Source organism: Sturnus vulgaris, chromosome 28 (genome assembly GCF_052056855.1).
Source record: "Sturnus vulgaris isolate bStuVul1 chromosome 28, bStuVul1.hap1, whole genome shotgun sequence".
NCBI lineage: Eukaryota > Metazoa > Chordata > Aves > Passeriformes > Sturnidae > Sturnus > Sturnus vulgaris.
This window is the reverse complement of record NC_142270.1, coordinates 4,481,454-4,496,034: the sequence shown is the minus strand read 5'-3', so window position 1 is coordinate 4,496,034 and position 14,581 is coordinate 4,481,454. Positions and strand designations below refer to the sequence as shown.

The 14,581-nt window shown below is 46.4% G+C and overlaps 1 protein-coding gene across 1 annotated transcript in view; it reads left to right on the top strand.

The window, feature by feature from the left end:
- DOCK5 (dedicator of cytokinesis 5) overlaps positions 1 to 14,581 on the top strand; it is a 93,071-nt gene that overhangs the window by 46,847 nt on the left and 31,643 nt on the right. The window contains exons 25-33 of the mRNA XM_088179833.1: positions 939 to 1,045; positions 1,663 to 1,799; positions 2,456 to 2,551; positions 4,251 to 4,349; positions 6,643 to 6,737; positions 7,379 to 7,457; positions 12,870 to 12,970; positions 13,837 to 13,895; positions 14,363 to 14,517. Coding sequence (XP_088035959.1) covers positions 939 to 1,045; positions 1,663 to 1,799; positions 2,456 to 2,551; positions 4,251 to 4,349; positions 6,643 to 6,737; positions 7,379 to 7,457; positions 12,870 to 12,970; positions 13,837 to 13,895; positions 14,363 to 14,517 — 928 coding nt within the window. The remainder of the gene's footprint in view (positions 1 to 938; positions 1,046 to 1,662; positions 1,800 to 2,455; positions 2,552 to 4,250; positions 4,350 to 6,642; positions 6,738 to 7,378; positions 7,458 to 12,869; positions 12,971 to 13,836; positions 13,896 to 14,362; positions 14,518 to 14,581) is intronic.

The following is a 14,581-nucleotide window of genomic DNA, read 5'->3' as shown; positions in this document are numbered from 1 at the left end:
TAAATTTCTTGCAAATAAGTCCGAGCTCTGTAGTAATTTGCCTGTTGGATGGAATTCCCAGAGGAGCTGTGGCTGCCCCTGGATCCCTGGAAGTGTCCCCAGGCCAGCTTGGAGCACCCAGGGACAGTGGGAGGTGTCCCTGCCCATGGCAGGGGTGGAACTGATGAGCTTTAAATCCCTTCCATTGTGGGATGCTGTGGTTTCTCTCTGGCCCAGGTGCAGGGCAGTGTTGGGAAGGATGAATTAGGAAAACCTTATAAATATGAGTGCCTAGCAAAAGACTTTGAGAATATGGAAAATAGAAGTGAAATAGAAATGAGAGCAATTTTCGACTGTGTGTGGCTGAAAGCAACTGAATGCCTGAAGGCCCCTTGGTTTAGATAATGTTTGATGCTGCAAATACCAAAAATCAAACAGACATCCTCCCTAGGCATGGCAGGAAGGGTCTCAGATAAAATTTAGAGATGAGAAAAGCAGTAAAACATGGTAATATGGTGATTGCTATAGGTTGCATGCAAATGTTAGAGAATTTGTGTCTTGTATTAGATTGGTGAGTGGAAATGAGAATATTCAACATAGAAGATTTAATGTATTGTAAAGGGGAAAATCGCTCTCTTATGCTCTTATTCTCTTCGTTCTTACTTTCTTAAACTTTCTCCTCTTGCTCTCACTCTCTCCCTCTCTCTGTCCTGCTCTGAGCTGTGGCTGCAGTTCCCAGCAGGGCCTTTTATAAACCCACACCCTACAAAATAAACTGCAAAACTTTGAGACCAGAATAAAGAGAGAGCCTGAGTTTGTCCCGACCGTGCCAAGGCAGAGATTCCTACAGGGCAGTGTCCTGTGGGATGGCTGGATGGATGGATGGATGGATGGATGGATGGATGGATGGATGGATAAATGGGAATTCTGACCCTCTGCTCTCTCTGGGCTGCACACAGTGTCCTCTTCAGCAAGTTCATCCAGAGCATCCCTGACAACCAGCTGGTGCGGCAGAAGCTGAACTGCCTGACCAAGATCGTGGAGAGTGACCTGTTCAGGCAGGCTGGTGAGAGGCACTTGGGGGCTCTGGGCTCTGCCAGGGGCCACAAACCCCTCAAAACGAGTTCCCCTTCACTCATCAGGGGCAGTCCTCCATTAAATCCAGCTCCAGAAATGTTTCTGGCCGTGGAAGAACTGGAAGAGTTTTTTTTTTGCTGTTCAGGCTTTATGCGATGTGAAAAATGTGGGATCCTGGCCCAGGGTGGTGGTTTAGGAGGAGGGAGAAGTTGAGGGTGCTGTTTGATGGAATATACAGAATTTATAAACGAAAGGGTGGGGTTAGATGGAATACTGGGGAGGAATTCCTCCCTGTGAAGGGCTGGGATGGAATTCCCAGAGGAGCTGTGGCTGCCCCTGGATCCCTGGAAGTGTCCAAGGCCAGGTTGGAGCCCCCTGGGACAGTGGGAGGGGTCCCTGCCATGGCAGGGCTGGGATGGGATGATCTTTTTGGACCCTCCCAACCCATTCCGGGATTCCATGATCCAAATCAGAGATCATTTATGACTCTCTCCAGTGGGTTTGTTGTGGCTTTAACAAGTTCTGGTGTCCCAGGTGGACTCAGATGCTGACCCTGCTGTGAGTGGCCGTGCTGAGGCCCTGCTCTGTCCCTGTGTCCCTTTGCAGAGTGCAGAGATGCCCTCCTGCCCCTGCTCATCGATCAGCTGAGTGGGCAGCTGGATGACAACTCCAGCAAGCCCGACCACGAGGCCAGCTCCCAGCTCCTGAGCAGTGTCCTGGAGGTCCTGGACCGCAAAGATGTGGTGAGAACAATCTCTCAGGGCTGCCAGTTCAGCTCAGCCCTTCCTCTGAGGGGTTACAGTAAAGAAACATCCTCAATCTATGCTTTAGTGAGTCAGAATTATGATATTTATAGAAACTGTGATGCCTTGCTGTGCAGTTCTTTGTAGTGGCTCTGTCTGAAAAGGAGGCAGGAAAGGTTGAATTAGTTGTTATCACTACTAGAAGCATTTACTTCCCTTTCCAGAGACCAAAATGTCATCCCAGCTGCTTTGGTGGCTTGTTCAGTAATTTGGAGCAAGTCAAAGAAGTATTAAATGGTATAAAAATGAGGAGGTTGCTGATTCTCTGTTATGGAATGGGGACAACAGTCACTGTTCAGCCAGAAAAATGCACTTCCCACTGTGGCCATGGGAATTGTTCTGAGTGGCTGTGAACAGAGTGCTTTGAACTGTTCAGAGAAAACAAATCAAAAGCCCAGGATGAGCTGATGAAGCTGGGACAGGTCCATTAAGGGAATTCTCCACCGAGTGAATCCCAGAGCGTTTGAATCGATCGCTCGTGTGCTTGAATCTCCTTTTTCTGCTCCCTCTAATGACAATTAAGACTGCCAGGGCAGTCCTCCCCCACGGGGAGCTGTCCCTGAGGAGTGCTCTGCAGTGTCCCTTGCTGTCCCCAGGGTGCCACAGCTCTGCACATCCAGCTGATGATGGAGCGGCTGCTGCGCCGGATCAACCGCACGGTGATCGCCATGAGCCGCCAGTCCCCGCACATGGTCAGAGCCTCCTGCCCTCCCTGCTCCTCTGACAGGGGGGTTCGTGTCCCTGAGAGCCATCCCTGCCCTCCCTGAACCTTTAACATTGGGGTTCATGTCCCTGGGAGCCATCCCTGCCCTCCCTGCTCCTCTGACAGGGGGGTTCATGTCCCTGAGAGCCATCCCTGCCTCCCCAGCACCTTTAACATTGGGGTTCGTGTCCCTGGGAGCCATCCCTGCCCTCCCTGCTCCTCTAACAGGGGGGTTCGTGTCCCTGGGAGCCATCCCTGCCCTCCCTGAACCTTTAACATTGGGGTTCATGTCCCTGGGAGCCATCCCTGCCCTCCCTGAACCTTTAACATTGGGGTTCATGTCCCTGGGAGCCATCCCTGCCCTCCCTGAACCTTTAACATTGGGGTTCATGTCCCTGGGAGCCATCCCTGCCCTCCCTGCTCCTCTAACAGGGGGGTTCATGTCCCTGGGAGTCATCCCTGCCTCTCCTTCCCTCCCTGCCCCTTTAACAGTGAGATTTATATTCCTGGGAGCCTCCCCTACCTCCCCAACACCTTTATCAGTGGGATTCATGTCCTTGGGAGCCCTTTCCTACTCCCCTCCTTCCCCAGCACCTTTAACATTGGGATTCATTTCTTTGGAAGCCTTTCCTTGCCTCCCCAGCACCTTTAGCACTGGGGTTCGTGTCCCTGGGAGCCTCCCCTGCCTGCCCTCCATCCCCAGCACCTTTAACATTGGGATTCATGTCCCTGGGAACCTTTCTCTGCCTTCCCTCCATCCCCAGCACCTTTAACACTGGGATTTGTGTCCCTGGGAGCCTCCCGTGCCTGCCCTCCATCCCCAGCACTCTCTCACAGTGGGGTTCATTCCCCTGGGAGCTCTCAGTGGGCAGCAGTTCCTGATGAACTCATCCCTCCCTTCCCTGCAGGGCTCCTGTGCCACCCAGCCGTGGCTGCTGATGTTTTTCTGAGGATTAGGATTCATGTTATCCTAAACTCCACTTTGAGCTGAGTCACTGGGGATGATTTCATTTCCTTTGGGCCCCCGTGCACAGAATTTTGTGTCAGTGCAGTGCCTGACATGAGATCTTTGCTGCATTTTGTCACCTGGGCTCAAAAGGATAAAATGAGATCCCTCAGGGCATTCCTGACCCGTGTGTGGCAGCTGGGGTGTTTTAATTCCCCCTGAATTTCGTGTACAGAAGGATGGGAAAGCCAGGAGCTGGGGATTTAAGTGATTTTTTATAAATCTGGGGTCACTTTAATGTGCCACCCACGAGAATTTCAGCTGGCCCTGCTGAATCTGAAAAGCAGAGCCGACTTGCAAAAGACTTTTTAAGATCTGATGGAGTGGATCCATAGATACAAAATGAAATCCTGTGTTTGGAGGATGTGTTTCACTTGTGATCCATGGGGGGAAAAGAAAGCAGCACCCGGATTTCAAACTCGAATTTTAGGAATTCTTGACTGGTTTAGAGGAGCAAACAGCCCCAGGTTGATGTTGGGACACAGATAAGGAGGGTTGTGATCAGTGATATTTGATGAGGTCACACTGATATCCCACACTCTGAAGTCACAGTGTTTAACCCAGGAAAATAACCCAATATTTTGTGTTTATTTGATGAGGTCACACTGATGTCCCACACTCTGAAGTCACAGTGTTTAACCCAGGAAAATAACCCAATATTTTGTTGTTTTTCCCATTCCAGGCTATTTTTGTGGCCTGCATGACAGCAATCCTGAGGCAGATGGATGATTTCCATTACAACCATTACATCAACACTTTCAAAACCAGGCAGGACATCATTGTAAGTCAGCCTGGCTGGGGAGTGACCTCAGCACCACCACACTCTGCTCTGCAGGGTCATTTCTGTGCTGGCTTGGGGCTGATCAAACCCTCAGCAGTGGCTGCTGCTGCCAAAATTGCTGAGAATTTCTTCGTGTCACCCTCACTGGGAATTGAACTCAGCAGAGACCAAAAGGAGCATTTGTGGCATTGAGGAAAAAGGTTTTTAAATGGGTTAAAAAAAAAAAAAAAAAGAAAAAAAGTTTGATTTGAGTCAGGAACCAGAAGAGGGAATGAAGATGGAAAAGGAAAAGCATTTCCCCTTGTCTGGCTCTCACTTTGTGCCCCTGTTCTCTTTATCTAATTCTTTCCCCTCTTCTGAAGTTTAATTAAATGCTTGAATCTTGCTTTAGTGCCAGCAATGCAGAAAGTTACCAAAACGTTAAAAAATTCACATCCCAAAAAACTTTGGGTATGAAGCATCACATTTCTGAGGAGTTTTTCTGCTTAAAATCAGCAGATTTTCCCCCAAACTCCCCAAAATGACCCAAACTTTCAGCAAGACTGCTGCACAACACAATTTTGTCCCTTAATTCCTTATTTTGCAATTGGGAAGGAGCTGTTTATTGAAATAGCAGCTGGGGAAGGGCCTGCAGTTGTGTTTTTCTTGTACCAAAACCCACCAGGAGCTTTGTAATTCAGTTTGGGCAGCCAAGGTGAGCTCTTTTTGGAATTTCACAGAAAATCACTTGGAAAAAAAAAAAAAAATCAGCTGTTGAGGCAGCATGGAGCAACACAGCCATCTACAGGTCACTCATCTCATGTGGGTTTAGAACTGGTTTTATCTTCCCAAATGATTTGTTGGGAAAGAGGAAAGGAAAGGAAAAAGAAAAGGAGAAAAAGGAAAGGAAAGGAAAGGAAAGGAAAGGAAAGGAAAGGAAAGGAAAGGAAAGGAAAGGAAAGGAAAGGAAAGGAAAGGAAAGGAAAGGAAAGGAAAGGAAAGGAAAGGAAAGGAAAGGAAAGGAAAGGAAAGGAAAGGAAAGGAAAGGAAAGGAAAGGAAAGGAAAGGAAAAGGCAAAATCAGGCAGATTCAGGAATTCTGGAAATGTTCATCCAGTGAGAAGATTTTCAGGGCAGTTATGGAAAATAACAATTTCTAATCTGATTTTTAAATCTACAGAAGCAAACCTGCCTTTGTAGTGGTGTGGTAGCTGTTAATACCAACAGAAAATTCTGTTTTACTGCAATAACTGCTTTTATTTTTGCTGTTCATGATTGGATTTCTTCGTGCTGATATTTCCAGCCCTGGCTTGGCATCATTCCCTGGTCAGTTTAGCACTTTTGGGAGTTAATTCATATCCTCAAGGTGCCTGTGTCAAGTCCAGCCCTCTCCATCAGGCTCTGATTTAATTATGCCAAAAGGATTTTTACTGAGGCAGCACCAAGTGCTCCATTTCTCTATCAATATCTTGCCAATTCTTTCAGCCTAAACTGTTCAGCTCAACAGATTTTTTTTTTGCTGGTGATCATTTCAAGGGGATGGCTCCTCCTGTGACCTTCTCTGTGTCCCTCTCATTTTTGAATATTAATGTGCTGCTGCAGAGAATGGAATTGATTTAAGAGCTCAGAGTGGCTTTTGTATCTGCAGAGACCACAAGGAGGAGATCAATATTCCTGATATTCCTTTCTTTTGCTCATCTCTCTTCATTTTCCTTTTATTTTCTTTCTCATTCTGCAACTCACCCTGTTTTTTTTCCAAGTTTGAAGTCTTGTTTGGAGGGTGTTCGTGCAAAAATTTCTATAATCATGTAGAATAATTCGAAATCACATCTCTGATGTTACATTCATTGCCTCTCCTTAAATTGGACCAGGAAAGGTTTAACTAATTAGTGAGTGGAAATACATTGTAATGTCAGGCTTTGTGGATCATTCTGTTGCATTGTCACCACTCAGAGCTTTGGGAACAAGCCCTGCAATATTGCTTTTGCTCTCTAATCCAGCTCTTGCACAGGACTCCCTCCAGCACAGCTTAATGCACAACAGCAAAGACAGATTTAATTAAACAGACCAGCATCGTGTGCAATTCCTTCTCCTTGTGCAGCTGGATGGATGAGATGTCAGGAATAATTTCATTATTGGGCTGCACCCCCTCAGTGAGAGACCCCTGTTAGGCAGAGCAGTGATTGCCAATCAGTGTTTTAATTAATCAATGCAAACATTTGCATTTCATGGGCTCACAGCAGCATCTCCCTGTAAATCCTTGGGTACAAAACCACCACGTGCAGCCTGATGGGTTTTCTTTTTTTTTCCAACAGGATTTCCTGATGGAAACTTTCATTATGTTCAAGGATCTCATTGGCAAGAACGTGTATGCAGCAGACTGGATGGTCATGACCATGATGCAGAGCAGGTACAGGCTTAAGTCTGGCTTAAGTCTGGCTTAGGAGCCTTTCTGGACATGACAGGAGGTCACACATGGAGGTTGATTTTTTCCAACCACTTCAGGCTGGTTTAAATCCCATTGCAGCCAGTTTTAGTTCCTGTGTGTTTGTACTGGTGGAACTGGGAATCTCTCCCCTGGCCAGAGGAGCCCTGGGGTTTTTTTTTTTTTACAGCTTAAACCAGAGAAGCCTTTTTGGTCTCAGTTCTGGGGGAATCACTTGGGAAACCCGAAGGCAGATCTGGACAAGGCTTAACTTCTCTTCCAGAGAGGAGATTTCCCTGATACCCAACCTGAGCATCCCTGATGCAACTCCAGGATGTTGAACCAAGGGATAAATTTTCCTGAATGTTCCTTAATTTAGAGGAATTGCTGCCTGATTTAGAGGAAAATTCCACCCTGGTTTAGAGGAAAATTCCTCCCTGATTTAGAGGAAAATTCCTCCCTGATTTAGAGGAATTCCTGCCTGATTTAGAGGAATTTCTGCCTTTTTTGGGATCATCTCTTGCTGTCTCCTGAGCTCACACATAGGAGCAGTGAACCCAGAGCTGCAATGTCATTTATTTTTTTCACAGAATCACCTTAATTTCATTTTTTTTTTCTCTCTCCAGGGTTTTCCTGCGGGCAGTGAATCAATTCACCTCCGTCCTCAACCGTTTCTTCCTGGATCAAGCCAGTTTTGAGCTCCAGGTAATTCTCTGTAGAGAGCCTGCTGCAGGAATAGCTGGAAGAAAAAGGCCATAGTCAGATCAACTTAGTAAAGCTAGCAAAGTGGGCCTCAGTCTCACGGATACAGTGTCCTTGAGATAAGGAAGACACGCAGAATTGAGAAAAACATGAATGCCGAAGTGCTTAGCTAAGTCGCACAGCTAGACCAATGATGAGCTCAGATTTTGCACTATGCATGAGCTAATTAAGCACTGTATTTAATCGCCACTCTGCGTATCAATAAACGAGACTTTGCTGATGACCGAATTGGTGTCCGCGTCTCCCTTCTCCGACATTTGGTGAACCCCGACGTGCCTCCGTCGCTGAAAAGAAAACAGTTTCAGAAAACGGGGGAGAACGCGCCACGGTCGGTGAAGTAGAGTTGGGGCCTGCTGCAACCGGGTCGGTGTCAAACGACGTAGGGAAGACACCCCCAGGAGCCATAAAGGTGGTCCTGGGCCATACGTGCTGCCGAAGCCGGAGAGTTGCAACAGCGCTGACGACGAAAAATGGACAGGCAAGCAGCATATGATTTATTTATAGTACATATACATATACTACATAGATACATATATATATACTATATACTACATATAGATAAGTTAAGGTTAAAAGAAATTAATCCCAGGAAGGACATACCAGGGTTGTTAGCCTGGGATTATGCTAAAGGTTTATTCTCTAATCCTCACACCGTGCATGATTTGAATGAGTGGCGTAAGTTAGGGGATGCACTGTGGGAGGCGGTATTAGAGGATGATAAAACAGCAAAAAAGCTGGGAAAGATCTGGCGGGTAGTTCACAACGCACTGCTAAAGCAGCAGGCGGAGAGAAAGGCGGCTCGGGAGGCAGTAAAGGCATATAACAGGAATGCTCAGTATGGTGATAATGAGCCCCGAGCACCCAGCACGACCAGAGTAGAAATACCTATCTCTGGGGAGGCGGCAGGAATGACAGACATGGCTAGCTGTGCTTGGCCCTCGGCACCCCCCTTAAAAGAGCTTGAGGAGGATTCCGCCGCGGCGGCGGAGACAATTGCAGAAGGCGGAGTAACCCCGCCTTCCGAAAGCGAAGGGCCCCAGACCGGCGGCGAAAAATCCCCTTGCCAGTCTGAGCCTACCGCCCCTAAGCCCACCGTAGAGCCAGCTCCGGTCCCTAGGGCGGAAAGCGACCTGTGGGAGGAGATGGCAAGACGGCGGGGGGAGGCGTGGAGTATGCTAGCCAGACACGGCTTGGAGATTGGGGACGAAAGCGCTGTTGACACAGCGAAAACCTGGGTTTTCCCCGTCACGTATACACAGGGAATAAACCAGCAAGGACAAGCTGTCCAAGTAGGAGCATACTCGCCTCCCGACTGGAAGCTGCTAGCCCAGCTAAGACAGACAGTGAGTCAGTTTGGTTTCCGGAGTGAGCCAGTTAAGCAAATGCTAGATTTCTTGTTCGATACATACCTGCTGTTGCCAAATGATATGAGAAGTATAGTGAAACTGATTTTCACGCAACATCAGCAGTTGCTATTTAACGCCCACTGGCAAGCCCTTGTTCAGGAGTCAGTTGCAACACAGAGGGGCCCGGGAGATCCGTTAGCTGGAATTACCATAGACAAACTAATGGGGTTAAGACAATACCGCAGGACAGAGGCTCAAATGATTTCGGGACCCGACAAAGTTAGGGAAGCCATGCGTCTAGTAAGGAATGCCATCAATCAAGTCAAAGATAGCTCAGGCATACCCATGTATATGGGGATAAAACAGGGAAGAAATAAATCCTTTAGGGACTTTGTAGATAAGGCTGCTGCTGCTATTGAAAAGGCAGGAGTCCCAGAGTATATGAGAGGGGCGCAGGTTTTCTTAGTTAATGCACTAAAAGAATTAGGCTTAGGGCTGCAGAAACAAGCCGAGTCCACACAGTCACAGGTGTTAGCCGCTCTTGCTCCGCTCTGTGCTTCCACGGTGGCCCCAGCCACATCGAACGACCACCGGCCTCCCTCAGCGCGCTGCTACAGATGCGGGTGGATGCGGCGCGGCCCGACGGGCGCCGCCGACCAGCCCCCGGCGGCCGCCGCCATATTGGCCCCAGTCACAAGTAGCCGCCGTGACACCAGCGCCATCTCCTGTCTACAACCAGCCACAACAGGGAGCCTGAGACTCGACCTAACAGCCGCAGTAAAAACATCTTTGATGACAGCTCGCTCCGTCAAAGTCCCAACGGGAGTTTATGGCCCGATAAATATCAAAGGACAAGCTTATGGAGGACTAATAGTGGGACGCTCGTCAAGCTCCATTGTAGGACTGTTTGTGCTACCAGATGTCATCGATGCAGACTACACGGGAGAAATACAAATAATGGTTTATACTCCTTTTCCTCCTCTGACAATTGAGGCAGGTCAGCGTATTGCTCAATTTATTCCACTTCCACAGTTGAGCCGGGGTGTTCAACCACAAAGACAAACCCCACGTGGAGACCAAGGATTCGGATCATCAGGTATTGCTATGCTCACAATGGATCTCCATACCAGACCCAAAAAGAAGGTGAAACTAACCTATGCAGGAGAGACAATAGAAATGATGGGACTCCTAGACACTGGGGCAGATACTAGCATTGTCTCACCAGAAAAATGGCCCCACAACTGGCCATCGCTGCAGACCACGGATACCGTGACGGGCGTCGGAGGATTCACCCTTGCCAGAAAAACTCCTCCAGTAAGGGTCACTATAGATGGGCAAGATTTGGTGACTGTGTTGTCCGTAGTTGCGTTACCACCATCAGTACATTGCTTGATTGGAAGGGACATTTTGGCTCAGATGGGGGTCGTTTTATCCAACGAGCACCCTTTGGGGTAATTGCCATTGCTTGGACTTTCCCAATCCCAATCACCTGGACTACCAATGAACCGGTAATGGTTAAGCAATGGCCTCTAAAAAGGAAAAGTCTAATACAAGCACATCAACTCGTAAAAGAACAATTCCAACAAGGACATTTAAAACTCTCAACAAGCCCATGGAACACGCCAATTTTTGTGATCAAAAAGAAGTCAGGAAAATATCGTCTTCTACATGATTTAAGGGCAGTAAATAATCAGATGGAGGCAATGGGGGCATTACAGCCAGGCCTCCCCAACCCAGCAATGCTCCCACAGCATTGGCCTCTTCTAATCATTGATCTAAAGGACTGCTTCTTCACTATTGCCTTACACCCTCAAGATACTAAAAGATTTGCGTTCACCCTACCAGCAATAAACAGAGAAGAACCTGATAAACGGTATGAATGGACTGTTCTTCCACAAGGAATGAAAAACTCGCCTACCCTGTGCCAACTGTATGTGGATGCCGCATTACAACCATTGAGGATACAGTGGCCCAACACAATTATTTATCATTATATGGATGATATCCTCTTTGCTCAAGAATCAGCATTTACAGACACTCAGGTGCAGGAAATTCAAAGCACCCTAGCAAAGGCATCCCTCATAATAGCTCAAGAAAAAATACAGCGATCCACACCATGGAGGTACTTGGGGTGGTCTATCACAGACCAAATCGTACGGCCACAGAAGCTCCAGCTTGCAACAAAGATCACCACTCTAAATGAGGCACAGCGACTGCTAGGAGATCTACAATGGCTCAAGCCGATTGTTGGGATACCCAACTCCTTGCTAGACTCCCTCAGGCCACTACTTAAAGGGACTGACCCAACCGCACCCGTAACCGTAACCCCGCAACAACAGGAAGCCCTCAAGGGTATTATACGCTACATCGATGAGGGGTTTGTCTCCCGCCGAAATATCTCCTCGCCCATCGATCTTACCATCTGGAGTACTGCCAACCACCTACTCGGTGCACTCACACAGCTACAAAAGAAAACACGGGAGACACGGGTACTAGAAAGAACAGCCTCTCAGCGGCCGTCCTTGTTGTGCGTGTGGGGGGTCATGGTGTGAAGCCTGGGTAGCCCTAAAGTGCGGGGGCTGTGGGGACTGCTCGTGGGTGGAACAGAGAACAGTGTTTAATTTGTGGTGCTGGAGGTGTCAAAGTGACGACCTAAGAAATTCAAATTGGGGTCGGGCCCTAGAAAAAGAAGCAGGAGTGCCATATGCCCAGGTACGAAACCTATACGAGACACCAGAACAGCTCCTGTTAGCTTGGGCCCGGTGGGAACTTACCAACTGGATTAAAAGGCAGCACATCTATGCAAATTCACACATTATCGCTGCAAGATGCAGACATAAAGTCCCACACCTGCCTTGGCCTCAGGTAGGACCAATTAGGCCCGGTACAGACCCAGAGGAGGTGTTAAATCAAAGTATAGAAGAGGTAAAACAACTGCAGATAACAGGGAGCAATACAGGGCGTAAAAAGAATAGGCCGCCAAAGAAATCAAAATGATGATCATTACACTGCTTATGCTTGCTAACTTTGCTCACACAAAATCTTTTTCAATGCAGCATGCACCTCAGGAAAACGTATGGGTAACATTCACTAACATAACAAGACAAGAATCAATCTGCTTAAGCCTAGGGGGAGTACAAAATCCTTTTAAAACCTGCCTAGTAAGGTTGCCAGTATGGTTGCAAGGAGTTCAAGGGAATGTGCTGCATGAATTTATCTAACCACTCTGAGTCCATCCACAAAAAGATACAAAACACGCAGCAGAAATTACACAACCTAAAAGAAGAAGATGGTTGGGGCATTGACGAGTGGTTAAAAAGCCTAGGTCTTGGGGGATGGATTCAAACCGTTATTAAGTATGCTATTATGGTGTTAGATATATTCTTGTGCTTAGCTTTATTGCTACCTTGCTTGATAACATGCTTACAAAATTTTATTCAAAAGACTATTAGCAAAGCTTGGCATGCCACTCTTCTAGCTCAAAAAGAAAACGGGGGAAGTGTAGAGAGCCTGCTGCAGGAATAGCTGGAAGAAAAAGGCCATAGTCAGATCAACTTAGTAAAGCTAGCAAAGTGGGCCTCAGTCTCACGGATACAGTGTCCTTGAGATAAGGAAGACACGCAGAATTGAGAAAAACATGAATGCCGAAGTGCTTAGCTAAGTCGCACAGCTAGACCAATGATGAGCTCAGATTTTGCACTATGCATGAGCTAATTAAGCACTGTATTTAATCGCCACTCTGCGTATCAATAAACGAGACTTTGCTGATGACCGAATTGGTGTCCGCGTCTCCCTTCTCCGACAATTCTCCATTTTTTTTTCTGGATTTTCTTATGGATCCCAGACTTAGAGAACAACTAAATCCCGTTGTTAGCAGGGTGTAGCTCACCGTGATTCCCCTCTGCTCTGCATTTGGGGCGCTTTTTTTGGGTTTTTTTGGGTTTTTTTTGGTGCCTGTTGTTGCTTTTCCTTTTTATTTCCCATTTTCATCTCCTTTTCTCTCCCCCAGCTCTGGAATAATTATTTCCACTTGGCCGTGGCATTTCTCACTCACGAGTCCCTCCAGCTGGAAACTTTCTCCCAGGCCAAACGCAGCAAAATCATCAAGAAGTGAGTTCACATTTCTCGAGTTCACATTTCAAGCTTTTTTTTTTTTTAATTTTATTTTTAATTTTTTTTTTTTGCTGTCATTTGGGCTGTTCCAGCCCCAGGGTTGGGAGGGGGGTGCTGTGGAAATGCCGATTTTTTTAAGGTGAGAAAGGGGTGAGCAGGATGAGATGTCAGGGCTGTAAATTACGTTTTCAGTTCGGTCAAGCAGATCTTGAACTGTTTCAGCACTTTGCCAACGTTTTGGATGCTCAGTAATGGGAAGGTTGTCATGATTCCCAAAATTCCCTCCTGCAATTCTTGGATTCTCAGTAATGGGAAGGTTGTCATGATTCCCAAAATTCCCTCCTGCAATTCCTCAGCCTTTATGGAAGGAGGAATCCTAAAAGCTTTTTAGTCTCCAACTTTTTACTTTTTTTTTTTTTTTCAGAGCCATTCATAGTCCCAAACCAGCAATTTTGAGTCACTGAGCAGTTTTTATTTCTTAATTTCCTTGAAATCAGGTGCCTGGATAACTCTGAGCATCCTGACACTGATTTTTTTGTTAGGATTTGTCCCATTTTTCCTGCAGAAGTGCCTTAAAGCCTGATAATAAAATCTTTTCACATTGCCTTGACATCAGCAGTTAAACTTTAGGGGAAAAAAAAAAACAAAAAACCACCCAAATCCAAGCAAAATGAGGTGGAATTGCAGGAATCAGCTTCCAGGAATTGGGAATTAAGAGGAAATTCTGCTCTCAGCACTCAGAGTGAGCCATTTGTGGCTTTGCCATTCCCTTCTCCACCAACATCCCAAGGATCATTTCAGTTCCTGGGCCTCTCTCATCTCTTCTTTTAATCCTTTTTTTTTTTTTTTTTTTTTTTTTGCAGGTATGGGGACATGAGGAAAGAAATTGGTTTCAAAATCAGGGATATGTGGTATAACCTGGGTGAGTTGCAGCTAAAGAATTCTCTTTATTCCAGCTCTCAAGCTGCCTTTTAAATCTTTTATTTCCTTACAAAAGCTGCACGTGTTTAATGTGGGGAAATGCTCTTTCAGCTGTTTCAGCACACAAAAACCTCTTTTTTTTTTTCTGTGATTAACTTGGAAAAGCTGATTTTTTCCCTCACATCAGCTGCTGAGATGATTTTTTTTAGATTCCCTCTAAAGGATGTTCTGCCATGTAAAGGATGAGTGGGATTTTTCAGAGAGGTTTTTTTTTTTTTTAATTGATTTATAATTCAGCTCCATTATTTCCTTGGGCTATTCCTGAATTTTGGAGCTGTAACCTTTTAATTCTTCCTTAAATACTCTCCACATAAAATCCACATTCTGAGCAGTTTGTTGTGTGAATAAAGTTCTTAAACATTGAGAAATCCAAATCCTGCCACTGGATGTGTTTGGAATTTCTTGCAGGTCCCCACAAAATCAAATTTATCCCAGCAATGGTGGGGCCAATCCTGGAGGTGACCCTGGTCCCAGAGCCCGAGCTGAGAAAAGCAACAATTCCCATTTTTTTTGACATGATGCAGTGTGAGTTCAACTTCAGTGGGAACAGGAACTTCCACATGGTAAGGGATGACAAATAAAACCAATAAATATAATTATACAATATATATATATAGGTATTAAATA